General features: G+C 47.8%; 1 protein-coding gene across 2 annotated transcripts in view; it reads left to right on the top strand.

The window, feature by feature from the left end:
- Positions 1 to 13570, top strand: part of LOC119389988 (protein ABHD11) — a 76402-nt gene that overhangs the window by 46857 nt on the left and 15975 nt on the right. The window contains exons 1-3 of one of the 2 annotated variants that reach the window (XM_037657478.2): positions 3512 to 3595; positions 5880 to 6033; positions 8402 to 8575. In XM_037657478.2, coding sequence (XP_037513406.1) covers positions 3522 to 3595; positions 5880 to 6033; positions 8402 to 8575 — 402 coding nt within the window. In that variant the 5' untranslated portion in view covers positions 3512 to 3521. Of the gene's footprint in view, positions 1 to 3511; positions 3596 to 5879; positions 6034 to 8401; positions 8576 to 13570 lie in introns of those variants that run through there. The other variant, XM_049414614.1, reaches the window with a different exon arrangement.

The following is a 13570-nucleotide window of genomic DNA, read 5'->3' as shown; positions in this document are numbered from 1 at the left end:
TTCGCAAGGTTATCCCATGTTTTGCTTGCTTAGTAACGCACGATAATGACTTCCTTTTATTAGCCTCGGAAGGTTAGCCCACATTTTGCTCCAGAGTAGGTGCCCAAGCGCCTAATGGACAAGTTTTTAAAAGCCGGTGTCTTATTCAGCTGCGTCTTCCTGTGTAGAAATGGCATGGCTGAAAATTTCCCTATTTGGATATGTGCCATGCGCTGTAATGACTGGTGTGTCAGATTTCTTATCAAGGGAACGTCGGAGCTCAGGTATAATTGACTTTACTTCTGGGTCATATTCACCGTGTGCATGCCTCAGATGTGTGCATCACATGACTCCAGCTGCGATTTGTCGACTCTGAAGAGGCGGACCACACGCCGTTGCGGAGCGTCAGCGCGTGGCGTTTAGACGCGGCGCCGCGCCACTGCTAAAAGCCACGCGCTGACGCGCTGCAAAGCGTACGTGTGGTCACGCCTGAACTGCCAGCGACGTCTAGCATGTAAGCGCAGATTTATTTTTCGTAGCAGTTAGCATACTCCTCTAGCCCCGCCACGGTGGTCTAGTGGTTATGGCGCTCGACTGCTGACCCGAAGGTCGCGGGATCGAATCCCGGCCGCGGCGGCTGCATTTTCGATGGAGGCGAAAATGTCTGAGGCCCGTGTACTTAGATTTAGGTGCACGTTAAAGAACCCCAGGTGGTCGAAATTCCCAGAGCCCTCCACTACGGCGTCTCTCATAATCATATCGTGGTTTTGGGACGTTAAACCCCAGATATTATTATTATTAGCATACTCCTCTAATTTTCTCTCGGTACGCCCAAGTATTTTACCAGAGTCATTCAGTGCTTGTTGTGGTCACGAAACTGCCGCGTCAGTTTCATGTGAGCCAGCGGCCGACGCCAGAGGCGCAGATGTGCTTGAGAGGCGATGCGAACGCTGCTATCGCTGGTGTTGTGTGTGGGACAGCCTCGGTGTTTTAGCTTTCTAAACTCCCGCAACGGTCGCTTTGCTTTCACGCTTTTACTTTTAGCACTCGGCATCCATAAGTACATTCCTGAACGCGTTTTCTGCTTTAAAATGAGCACCCGACAGGAAAAAATACCAGCTCAAAACATGCAGCTCGCGGTGGTATCAGCCGAAAAAATACAAAACTTCGGGGATTAACGAAAGAATACCAAGATATATAATTACGAACGCCGTAGCGGGGGACTTGTGAATGATTTTTGCCACATAGGGTCCTTTTACATGTACCTAATTCTCAGCGCACTGGTGTTTGTTGCATCTCGCCCCCATCGAAATGCGACCGCCGCGGCCTCGCAAGCTCCTTTCGTCTCAACACTACGACGCTACGATAGGTACACCTTTTTAACATTTCCGTCAAGTTAAACACCGTGCATTCGCAGCAAAGTGCCAGTGGTGCCAGTTGTAAACATAGGGGAAAATGCGAGCTGTTACACGCCCATTCGTGCGTCTGCGGTGCGGTCTAAACAGGGCGTCGGCGATGCTCAGAGCTCTTCACACGACGGCTCACGTGGTCGTTTGCATGGTGGTCGCATTGCCGATGAGCGAGATCGAGGTTTGCGCTTCGTGGAGATACGAAGGAAGTCCTTCAAAAATCCTTGGAACGGCGTCAGCCTTCGGCGTTGGTTTGTCGCGTTTCAGGGACACGGAGTCGCCGTTGATGTTAAAGACATACGCAGTGACAATGTCCGAGGCGTCGTAATGGTTCGCACACACACGTGTATACTTCGACTCAAAGTTGAAATCGCCACTTTCCTGCCGCGGTATGGGCCGCTTCCATTTCTCGCGCTGCTGTCTAACCGTAAAGGAAATAACGACACGTACGTACCTTTTTGGTTCCCTTGTAGCCAGAACGGCACCGCGGCACGCAACATCTGTTAGACATTCTAGTCCTGAGACGTTTCCGCTAACTTAAACATATCATATCCAGCTGCTTGTCTCGCACAGCGCGAGTATTTCAATACGCGGACGGCGCAGACGATCGCCTCTGTGGCGCAGCGGCGGCGCGTTGCGGCATTTTCGAGCAGCGTATGAAGCACGCCCATAGCGTGACAGTGTAGTTTCGTGACCCTAAAGAGAATTGAATGACTCTGGTTTTACTTACAAAGTGTGAACCACAGTACTCGGGACAACAAGACCTATCAAATGCACTTGGCAAGGTGGCAGCTCTAGACTGCCGTGAAGTCGGCGTTTTAGACGCCGGGCACCGCATGTGGGCACTGCATATAACCAAAGGACACTGCATACGCAGCGTCCGCGGGTGCGTTGCCGAGCCCGTGTTTCATACGTAGCAGTTTCCCGCCGGCGTTGCCATTTGCGCCGGGCTTTCCTAGCCCGGAGCTCGGGGTCCGCGTGCCGACGTTTAGGTTACGCTTCGGCGCGTCGGGCCTTCAGCTGCTCCATCCACTGCTCCGCGATCTCGGAAGTCGTGAAGGTATTACTGCAACTGGTGCCGACGTTGACGTCGGAACTCATGACACCGGCGCAGCCGGCGCAGTGACTGAGCGTGTGTACGACCTGACGCGAGCCTTTTATCTAAACGAGGAGGGGGAGTGGAGAGGGGGGGGTGGGGTGTGTGGAGAGGGGGGAGGGGGAGTGAAGAGGAGGTGTGTGGAGAGGGTTTGCGCATGCGCAGTAAGGGTGGTCACGCCACACGCCGTTTGAACTCCGCCATAAGATGCTTCGCATCTAAAAGAGAAAACCGAAGGGAAACAAAGAGGGCTGCCCAGCTCCACACTTCCTTCAGGCTTGGCACCCGTAACGCGAAGCTCCCTTAATTTTTTTTCTTTTCTGCTTTGCATGAGTAATATACTTGCCACACGCACATACAGAAAGTATGGTTTAACACCCCCCCCCCCCCCCCCCCCGAAATAATGTTTGGCTTTGGCACTGCACAGCATCCTTGAAGGTAGTCTCGTGTAATTCGCACTGGCACGCAACTGCACGTCAAGCAGATACTTTAACTTTCGTCCTCGTGATCACTCGGTTTAATTTTCACCGCCCGTGGTACTATTTATCTCACATCAAAATTTGGATGCCCGAGATGTGCTCTCACAGATTGAAATGGCGATCTGAGACGTATGATGACGTCGCACGGTGACGTCACCTTGTGATGATGATTTTTGCATCACTCGTGTTGACGCCGCCGACGCCGACGGTCAATTTTCGCGTCTGATGAGGCATCTAAGGCATTCGCCTTAAGAACCCAAACCGACCGGCCGTGTGTCCACGAGGGGGAACCAGATAGCCAGAGATCCTCGCAAGACTCCTGCGGCTTGCAAAAAAAAATATATATATATTATCCGAGCAGCTCGGCGATAAAAAAAATGCTCCTCGTGGGGATCTCGAGGTTGTCGACCAGACCGCTCACTTACCTGGCATTTGACACCGGGGTAAAATGGTGATAGAAAGCGGGAGAAAACGTGATAGGCAGCGAGGAAGGCAACATCGACGTATAGTGAGAACGTTATTTGGCTCGAGGATCACCAGCGCTGCCAACGTGCGGACATGTTTGCACCCACTGCAGAATCGGTCTCATCATCCTGCTTCTCGCAGAAGCAGTGCGAAACTGCTGTTTCCTCGTAAGTTTATTCTCGTTATGTGCGCTCTCTTATTTAATCTTTAACGGCGCTGACGGCTGTAATGAACTCGTTAGCTCGCCCTTTGCCACGGTTGCCCTTCGGCGACGCTTTCTGCGGTGTGCGCGCAGCGACAACTTGAAAACTATTCCATACGTGTGTGTACCGACACCTGTAGAACGCAGGTGTAAAGCTTGCTGATAGGGAGATGAGTGTGCACATTCTGGCCAGTTCGTCAGAATACGTCCGGTAAAACTGCGGTGCAAAAGATTGCGCGAATCGTCGGTAGCACGGACCCCCGACGCATACCATGGTTGGTACATAGGGCTCACGAGTCCACGGAGGAATGGTTCAGTGTGTGGGCGGACGGCGTGAATAGGAGGAGGAGGAGGAGAATGTTGAAGGTTGAAGGCGGATCTAGCCTTGCGAGATATGCAGGCAATTCCCACTCGGTTTCCTCCTCTCACGTTATGTTGAAAACATGATCACATTTTTTTCAAGCGAAGCGCGGGCAGGCACGCCAAGGTACTGGGGTTACCTTAGTGCGACCATCAGGACCCTGCATGGTCGCTATCCCGGACATACCTTTATCGGCTCGCGGAATGTCTATGTGACGTGGCCGCAAAAGTGGGCTGATCGTGAAAGCACAATATCACGGCCAGCGATATTACAATAGCGCAACATCACGAGTAATATCACACTATTAAAGTTGACATTGGCTACATTGATATGGGCAATATATAGTGATATTGACATTGACTCATAGTCCAATATTTTACTGATTAGAGACAGACTAAGAAGGCGCAGTAACCCACAAGCCCAAGAATAGAGGATATTGAGAGATTTGCTTAATTAAAGGAATAGACTGAATCAGAGGCAGGGTCCGAGCTAGTTGGTACAATGACATTTTGAAACCGTTAAGAGCACGAAGACGGGAACAAGAAGATGATACACGGAGCGCTGTGTGTGTCGTCTTCTTGTTCCCGCCTTCGTGCGCTTAACGGTTTCGAAATAAAGGAATAGAGCTGATGACGTATATTCTTTTCACGGAGAATGTTCAGGTATGGCTTATACCATTCATTACAGAGTATAGTGCAGAGCGCGGAGTCTGCAAACACATACCTGCGGATGCAGTTGAGTTATAATAACCGAGTCGAGTTGTATTTTTATCGTTAAGTAAGCATTGCATACGTTGTAATGATTTATAGTAATGACTGTAATATAGATTGTTTCGTTTAGCTTGAACGTACAAATTGGCTTGCCGAGCTTCGGACGACCTTCCGTGATCCACAGAATCTATTATTAGAGTCCAAAATGCACTCTTTAATATGTATAACTTTACGCCGTAATCAGCATGGGACGTCGTGCTTTTGCTTCTACATTCCGGTCACCTTGACATATTATCAACATTAATTCAAACGAGAAATCTAATACCACCATCACTATGCAATCGCGTTTTCATGTCCATCTTTCTGGGGGTGATCGCGTGTTCGGCGTATACAAAACGTGCACGTTTGGCTACACTGTGCTTAACAAACTTCTACGAATAGGCAGAGAGGATAATTTATGCAAATCATTTTTAGAGGGCCCACTTCGCTCCTCTCTTCTTACCAAGCCACGAACAAAATGTCCGTCGCATTCTTATGTATACATAGTTACATGCGAGAAGTATCCTCGTTACTTTTTTCACTGTTAACGTTTCAGTTTATGCTGGCATTACGCGCGCCTACTTATGTGGATAGGGGAACTTTCGATAGCAAAAGCCTACAGTTAGCATATGTCTGACTAAAAACTTGTTTCCTTTTTTTGTTTTTATTGCCGTGAAAATCATCCTCACCTCGTACATGGGCAGCACTGACATCTCGTACATGTGTATACAGAAAGGCGTACACAGTTGCGTAGCCAGGAGGGATGGTTCGAAGGGTTCAACCCCCTCCCGCCCTCCCCCGAATGTTTTGACATTTCGTATGTGTATACAGTGTGCGTGTGCGTGTGCGTGTGCGTGTGTGTGTGTGTGTACATATACCCTTCCCCCCCCCCTTTCAGAAAAAAATTTCCCCCTGAGCTTTCAGCTACTCCCCGGGTTCGTTCTACATACACAAGCCACCCGACTTTGTATCTGAGACTCTGCATATAGTCTGCACCATAGATCCCTGTTAAGACTTCATCGAACACAACAAATTACAAATATGTACGTGTTAAATGCGTGCTTCACGTGGTTTATGCAGTAATAGAGAGAAAACTTTCAAATTAAAAGAAGTTTCCGCTTTTTTTTTTTTTCTTTCAGGTCAAAGGCCGTCCCGCTAGCGTACACGCTTTACGAACCGCAGGATGCTGGGTCGACCAAAGCGCCGCCTATCATATTCCTGGACGCTATCCTCGGTGTCAGGAGTAGTTGGAGCGAGCTTTCGCAGGCCATGGCTACTCAAACGGGACGAAATGTAAGTTTCGTATTTGAACTCAGCTCGTTATTTCTTTCAACGCGGCACTTAAAATGCCACAAAAACGCTGCTATGGTTCTGGAATGTTTCCAGACGAAGTGACCATCTGTGATAGAGAGCAGAGAAATTTCACTACGGTGGTGACACTCAAAACTGTTCTCCCTTCACTAAATTTTATGTTTTCACCCTCTTCTACTAATCTATAATCTATAGTGACCACAGGACGTTCTGGGCACAGTATTAAGGTCCCCAATACAAGGTAGCGAGCAGACGTAGTTCTTGTTATTCCCACTCTTTGTGCACGATTTTTATTGCTGTTTCTTTCTGTCACTATCAATTAGCAGAGTCTGTGCCGCATCGTATTCACGGCCACTCTAGCACACCTTACATACGTATGCTTGCTATTCTCCTAGTATATTTTCCTCTGTGAAACTCGAACGCTTTCTCCACGTGTCATTTACGTTCGTTGTTCAGGGACCCCACACGGCACATCTACCGTTTTTGCATAACACGACGCGAACGCACCATGATGAACGGATGTCGCATTTTCTAACTGACATGCATTCCTTGTTGCAATTGACAGCCCCCTTCCGACCTCCCCCCTTCCCCCGTGCGGCGCTTGTGTTTGACGACGTGGCCACGCACATTACCCGTGCCTGCCCACGTGTCGACGAGAGGCAGGTTATGTGCACAGGGCTAGACCAACGGTCAGAATGAATAGTTCTGGGACATTCCCCCCCCCCCCCAAACGAAAAAGAAATAAAGCTAGCTCCTTGCGAGAAACTGCTTATTTGCGCTGCTCATATTCCTCGGGTCTACGGTCCCTTGTGAGGTCCTACATTGACAGCACCTGCTGCTAAGTGTACGCGCGTGCTTCGTTTGTGTTCGTCTCTCTCTCTCCGTCCTCCGCGGTGGATCAATGGTTACGGTGCTCGGCTGCTGACCCGAAGGTCGCGGGTTCGATCCCGGCCGCGGCGGTTGCATTTCGGTGAGGGCGAAATAATAGAGGCCCGTGTACTGCGTGATGTCATTGCACGTTAAAGAAACCCAGATGGTCGAGGTTTCCGGAGCCCTTCACTACGGCATGTCTCATAATCATATCGTGGTTCTGACTCGTAAAAAAACAGATATTATTATTTCTCTCTCTGCCTTACCACTCCACTTTTCCTATTATTCCCGCGCTATCTCCCTCGTACAGGGTGGCCAGCAGACTAACCTCATTGCCTTTTTATGCATTCTCTCTCTCTCTCTCCTTCAGTTTTGAGCGCAACGATAGAGAGTGAAACAGTTAACCATGGAAGGAGCTGGGCCGTAGACAACATATACAAAAATCTTCACTCTTCGAAATATGATGCTGATAACGTGTGCACGCTATGTAACGTTACGTGCCTGATCCTAGATTATGTCTATGTTTCTTCATCCTCTTTGTTCGACTGCTACTCGACTTTTCATTCTTATGATTCAAGTTATGCCGTAATGCACGGCACAGTGCCAAATAAATAACTTTCACAAACGTATCGCGCCATTAGCTGGCTTGCACTCTTAAGGCAACACGATGTTCAAGACCTCCTTCGTGGTATGGTTTGCTGACGCAAGAGCAAGCATATGGCTACACTCTGAAGTAGCCACTACTAAGTTCTTCGCTAATGAGGTTTAGTTAATAAGTCCCAATTATGTTTCTAACTCGACAAATACTCCCCTAATCATTAAAATATCAATGAGGCATGTGTAGGCATGTTCAAACGACATCTAACTTCGCTATTTTCAGCAACTTAATCATTACGTGCTCATTTTTTCCGGCTGAAAAAGAAAGCACGCGAAATATGAAAAATAACACGTGACTACGCTCCCACCCGCAAGAGGTGGGAGAGTAGTCTTGACTTGCTACCTCACAGTGATCCTGTTTGAGGGCGCTGCTTCCTGATGCGCGCTGCAGTCTGGTCACGTGTAATGTTTCAGATTTCGCGAGCTTTCTTTCTTAACCAAAAAAAGCGAGCACGCAAATAGTACGTTGTTCAAAATAGCGCAGTTAGATGTCATTTGAACATGCCTACATATGACTCATTGACATTTTAATGATTAGGTGAATATTTGTTGAGTTAGAAACATAATCAGGACTAATTCATTAAACCTCATTAACGAAAAAATTAGTAGTGGCTACTACAGTATACTGGGAACAATGTGCACTGTGTGTGCTCCGCGTAACGACGTTCCTTTTTTTTTTTTTTCAATCATGCTGCGTGATATTTGGGACACCCTGTATATACATGTGTGTGTGCTGGCGTATGCATACAAATGCATAGTCAATCCGCTGTGTCCGTTCCTAAGAACGACTGACGAAGAGTTGGCGGCTGAATGACGCTCCCAGGTGTACGCTGTGGACGCACGCAACCATGGAGATAGCCCGCACGTACCAGACCTGGACTACGCGCTCATGGCCGCCGATGTCGAGCTCTTCATGCGTGATCACGGGCTGCCAAGAGCTGCCTTCGTCGCCCACAGCATGGGCGGCCGGACGGCGATGCGCCTCGCCCTCACCAAGGTCAGTGCGCGTGCGACATTTGCAGTTAGGGTCCTAGTTACAGTGCATGACGTTGCAACAATGTGCATTTGGACGCAAGGGCGTAGCCATCTTTTCCTTTTTTAGGGGCGAAGCTCCTTATGCCGTGGGTCTGTCCATCCTCCGTTTGTTTGTAGCGTTGTAGTAGCCACCTCTAGCTCGTGAGAAGCGCGCGTTCTGGTATGCGGTAGAAGAAGAAGACGACTTTGACGAGTGAGACTCTCGTGCGTGTTCGCCTGTGTGGCATTCTTTCTTCTTTACTGCGCGCGTTCTGGTATGCAGTAGAAGAAGACGACGTTGACGAGTGACACTCTCGTGCGTGTTCGCCTGTGTGGCGTTCTTTCTTCTTTACTACGTCTCGTGTTTTCAACGACACCCGAAGACAACATTTCAGAAGTAACGCGCCATGAGGCTCCCTCTTGGCACGCTTTCTCTTTAGCTCGGAGTAGCCAGATGGAAGACGAGGCTGCGGAACGGAGGGCACGGAAGGCGGCGGCAGCGCGCGCTCGCAGACAGAATCCTGAGGTGAGAGCCCGCGAGGCCGAAGCTGCACGTCGACGCCGCGAAGCGGATCCCGCCGTTCGAGCCCGCGAAGCCGAAGCTGCTCGACAAGCTGCACCAGGGGCGTAGCCAAGGGGGGGGGGGGTTGGGGGGGGTTCAAACCCCCCCGAAATTTTTCAGTTTTGCTTGCGTATATATACACGCACACATACAAACGCACGAACGAACATACATAAAGTATGGTTGAACCCCCCCCCCCCCCCCGAAAAAAATTTCTGGCTACGCCCCTGAGCTGCACGGCTGCGGCGAGAAGACCCCGCCGTTCGAGCCCGCGAGGCCGAAGCTGCACGGCTGCGGCGCGAATCGGATCTTCAAAATGTGAAGGACCGTGAAGCGGCGAGAAAGCGCGCGTACCGGCAGGCAGAGCCCGAGGCTGTGCGAGCACGTGAAGTGGCTGCAAAACGCATCAGGCGGGCTCTGCCCGAAGGCGCCGACGCGCGCTTCCAGCGGGACTCCCTTGATAACAGTTTCGGCCATAGTTGCGGTGTGTGCAACAGATTGCGGTTCTCAAACAATCTAGTCACAATATCTTCCATCAAGAAGGACCACGCTCGCGCCAATGACATCGCCGTGCTGCAGCGCGAGTTCGCTTCGCCCCACTCATCATCATTCACCACGTGGATATGCTGTGATTTTTTGGGGGGAGGAGGGGGGGGAGAGCTTTAACTCCCCCCCAACCTCCTTGCCAAGCCAATGGGCATGAATACTCCGAACATTGCTCTATTTCGGAGCTTCGATGCCTTCTTGCAAGTTACACATACAGATTCTTGGATGTGGGCGCGAAAAGACAAGTACGAAGGGAAGAAAGTACACACACCCTGACGCTGCTGTGTTAGCAAAACGTCACTGTCGTTGAGTAAAAAGGAATTAGACTACTTGCGCATGTGCTGAGGCTTCTCTTGTTGCCCGCTATTCAGGAGCATTCAATTTCGTTGCAGGGAGTTTTGAGCCTTTTCATGTTGTCGCTTGTGATGTTGGTTTTTTCATGTTTTTTTTTTCGTGTTTTCTACAGTGGTCACGTGGACGTCATGTGCAAAAATAGGCATATTAGTCGGCTTGGTGATTGAAATAAACGATCTTGTTGTCAGTAGCGCCACTGTGTGTGTGCTTTCTTCCCTTCGCCTTTGTCTCCAAATCAAATCAAATCAAATTTTATTTCAACATACAAGCGATGTCGTGGACAATGAACTAAAAGCCAACAAGGCTTGACAGGATCCATTGCCCGTTTTTCAGGCAGTGACAAAACGGGAAAAGCAAGAAATACACCGGAATTAAACTATAAATACATCGCATGATATTACAAGAATACAAGACTTACATGAAACACAAGAAATACACAAAATATACACAAGAATTACACTATCAATACACCGCATCATATAAAAGGAATACAAGAATAACACAAGAAGTACACAGCATTATAAGCACTAGTACATAAACATTGGCATTGCAGTAAATAAACATAGTACATAAACATAGGCATTGCAGTTGCATACATGTTTTTTTTTTTGTTCTGACAATATGAAGAGTTATATTACAGTTTTTGTATTTAAGTGATAGGGTAGTCTATAACGTAGCATCTGATAGGTATAGTACGTTCTAGACCTCGGCAGTTCCCATATTTCAGAGCTCCTTGTATTGACCATTTTATGTTTTCGCGTTTTCGTGACCACATCCAAGAAGCATGACAGACCGACAAGCCCGTATCGCTACCCTCGTCAATTACACATACGGAGCTGGGAGGGCTCTGAAGGCAGTGGCAAGGCAAAAAGAGGGTGGGGGGTGGGGGTGTTCAACTCCCAATATTTCGTCCCACATCCCACCCCCCACCTGACTACCACGACAGAGGGCCAAGAAATGGTGTACCCTCCTTTACTCCAAACCAGAACCACTACGAATAGTCATGTTCCGAGCCCCTGTCAAATGCGAAAGTTATTTTCGAGGCACGGGATATCCACGATAGGATATTGTAGGATATGCGAAGGTTATGCGCACTGCAAGTGATTTTTTTGTTGTTGTTAAAGTGACACTAAAGAGGAGCAATGAATCGGCCTAGATCGATAAATTGTGCTCTGAGAACTCTAATGTCGTTAGTTTCGCCAGGTTTATTAATAGAAGAGAAAATCAAGTTCAAAGTTTCATTTTTAAATTTCGCGCCGTAATCTCCCCGCGTGACGTCACGAATTTCAAAGTGTATTATCGTCTTTTGGCGCCATTAGCTCAACAAAATTACCCCAAACTTGGTGTGTTAAGTCTATGGCCCCCTCAGAGAATAATGTACTTCATTTTTACCGATTAGGAAATGCGTAGTCCCTAGTAGGCGCCGTCAAAACATGTGACGTCACGTCGAATGGTGCGGAAACTTCAAGGTGGCGTCGCCACCCACATTTTGTTTTCGCGCGTTTTTTCGCTTACTAAGCGTCTTCTCGCAGCAAGCCTGGTGTTTTTTGGTATCGTGAAAGAGTACTTTACTAATATGAGAAAAATCGTTTTGCTCTTCAGTGTCCCTTTGAATGTGTTTAATTAAGGAGAGGTTGGGGCCTAAATATGGCTCTGGCTACTTCTCTTCTCTTACATAATAAGTTGCATCATGAAGTTATCAGTAACAATAAAGTAATGCAAAATTCGCGCAAGAAAAACATCGATTCGATTGGCCCTTGAGAAAATGACTGTGCATGACCGCTATGAGATCCTGCTACTGTATTAGTAAATGGAGCTCAGAACCCAGAAGATCACTTAATTAAGTCTGCATTTTATTATTATTTTGCAAATTGCTTCACCACAATGATTCCCTAACGTATGTCTTTATTCAGTCTTTATTCTCAATTCACATTAGTATTTCTTCGTTTACTTGCATTTCATTGATCGAGAGTCGGTGATCCTGAGTTACATAAAATTCAGAAAAATGTGGTCAGCTAAAATGTCATTCTACATGCTTAAACAAAGATATGCGCCAACACCTCCTTTTGCATTATGTAAAAAACAAAAAAGACATGCTTAGCGTTCGGCTGTCTCGTACAGTCGGCGCTTGACCTGCACCGTGAAAGATGAACAAAAAGCAGGTCGCAAGATCGCGCTGTTAACTACAGTGTATCGCTTAAGACGTCTTGCGACATGAAAACTAATATGACGAAGTAAAACAATGCGTAGGAATTAGCGAAGGAACGTGCTTCCTCGAATCGATTAATTAGCCACTTTGCCGAAAAGCTGCGCTTGCTTGGCTGTTTGACTTTTTTTTTTGTTTTGTTTGCGCGCGGTTTTAAGTTTGGCACTTGATCAAAAGCACCGTTAAAGGTGTTGCCATCCAACGAGAACGCCGCAAAACACGATAGCGGCGCGAAAATTGAGCCAAAGGTGCTTCCGCATAATACGGCGTGCGGTCGCCGCGTTGGCCAAGTGAGCAATTGCGAAACGGAGAAAAATAAGAAAAAAAATGGTCGTAAGGCTGACCCCTACCAATACGCTTCATTTTTTTTTTTAAACATACAATGCCATTCTCCTCGACATTTGGAAGTTTACACCAGATTACGCGCTCTCGTATACCACAATTGAATACTTTACATAGACCGTGCTGGTCGCATGACGCTCCCTCATGGACCACTTCATTTTCATACTGCGGACGATATTCAAATCAGAGCACGAAGTCACCGTAAGATTCCTTTCGCCAGAAGTATTGCGCTAAAATACTCTCATTTGGGAACCATGCACAATTATATCCTAATTGCTTTTCCTTAATTCTTTTCGTTTATATTGTTTCTTCCAAGTCAGTAGAAGCTGTCGAATTCCCAGCGGCAGTAAGGAGCAAACATCACCCGTCATGGTAGCTTGGCGACTGCTAGTGTTGCGTTGTTAAGCACGGGGATGCGAGTTCGATTTCTCGACGCAGCGGTCGGATTTCGGTGAGGGCGAAATGCAAGGGGTCCCGCGTGCTTAGATTTAGGCGCACGTTGAAGAGCCACGGGTGGTCAAAATTAATCCGCAGTCTCCGACTGCGGTGTGCCTCATAATCTTGTCGTAATTCTGGCACGTAATATAAACCCAGAATACAGTTTTCCTTTTTACAACAGAGCTGATTTGCCCGCCGTTTATCCGGTTCGCGATGTAGACAAGAAATTACGATCGTCATGCCCGCGCGACCTCGTCAAGCCAAGTTAAGCATAGTTGTGCTCAGTTAAGCCAGGTCAATAATAGCCAAGCCTAATTAAAATTATAGTTGAGCATGGTAATATCTAATTAGCTTATCATTACTAAGTTAATTAATTCAAAATCTAATTATGCTTATTTAAGCCTAGTTGAGATTCTGGTGTGCCCAGTCATGCCGTGCTCGGTAAGATGAGCCGAGCTAATCCTAATAATAATTAGGCATGAACCTAGTTAGTGATGACTAGGCTAATCAGCAAATTAAGACTAGGTTGA

The sequence above is a fragment of the Rhipicephalus sanguineus genome, chromosome 4, assembly GCF_013339695.2.
Source record: "Rhipicephalus sanguineus isolate Rsan-2018 chromosome 4, BIME_Rsan_1.4, whole genome shotgun sequence".
NCBI classification, from domain to species: Eukaryota; Metazoa; Arthropoda; class Arachnida; order Ixodida; family Ixodidae; genus Rhipicephalus; species Rhipicephalus sanguineus.
Note: the sequence above shows the minus strand (reverse complement) of the source record. Positions and strands in the feature narration are given on the sequence as shown.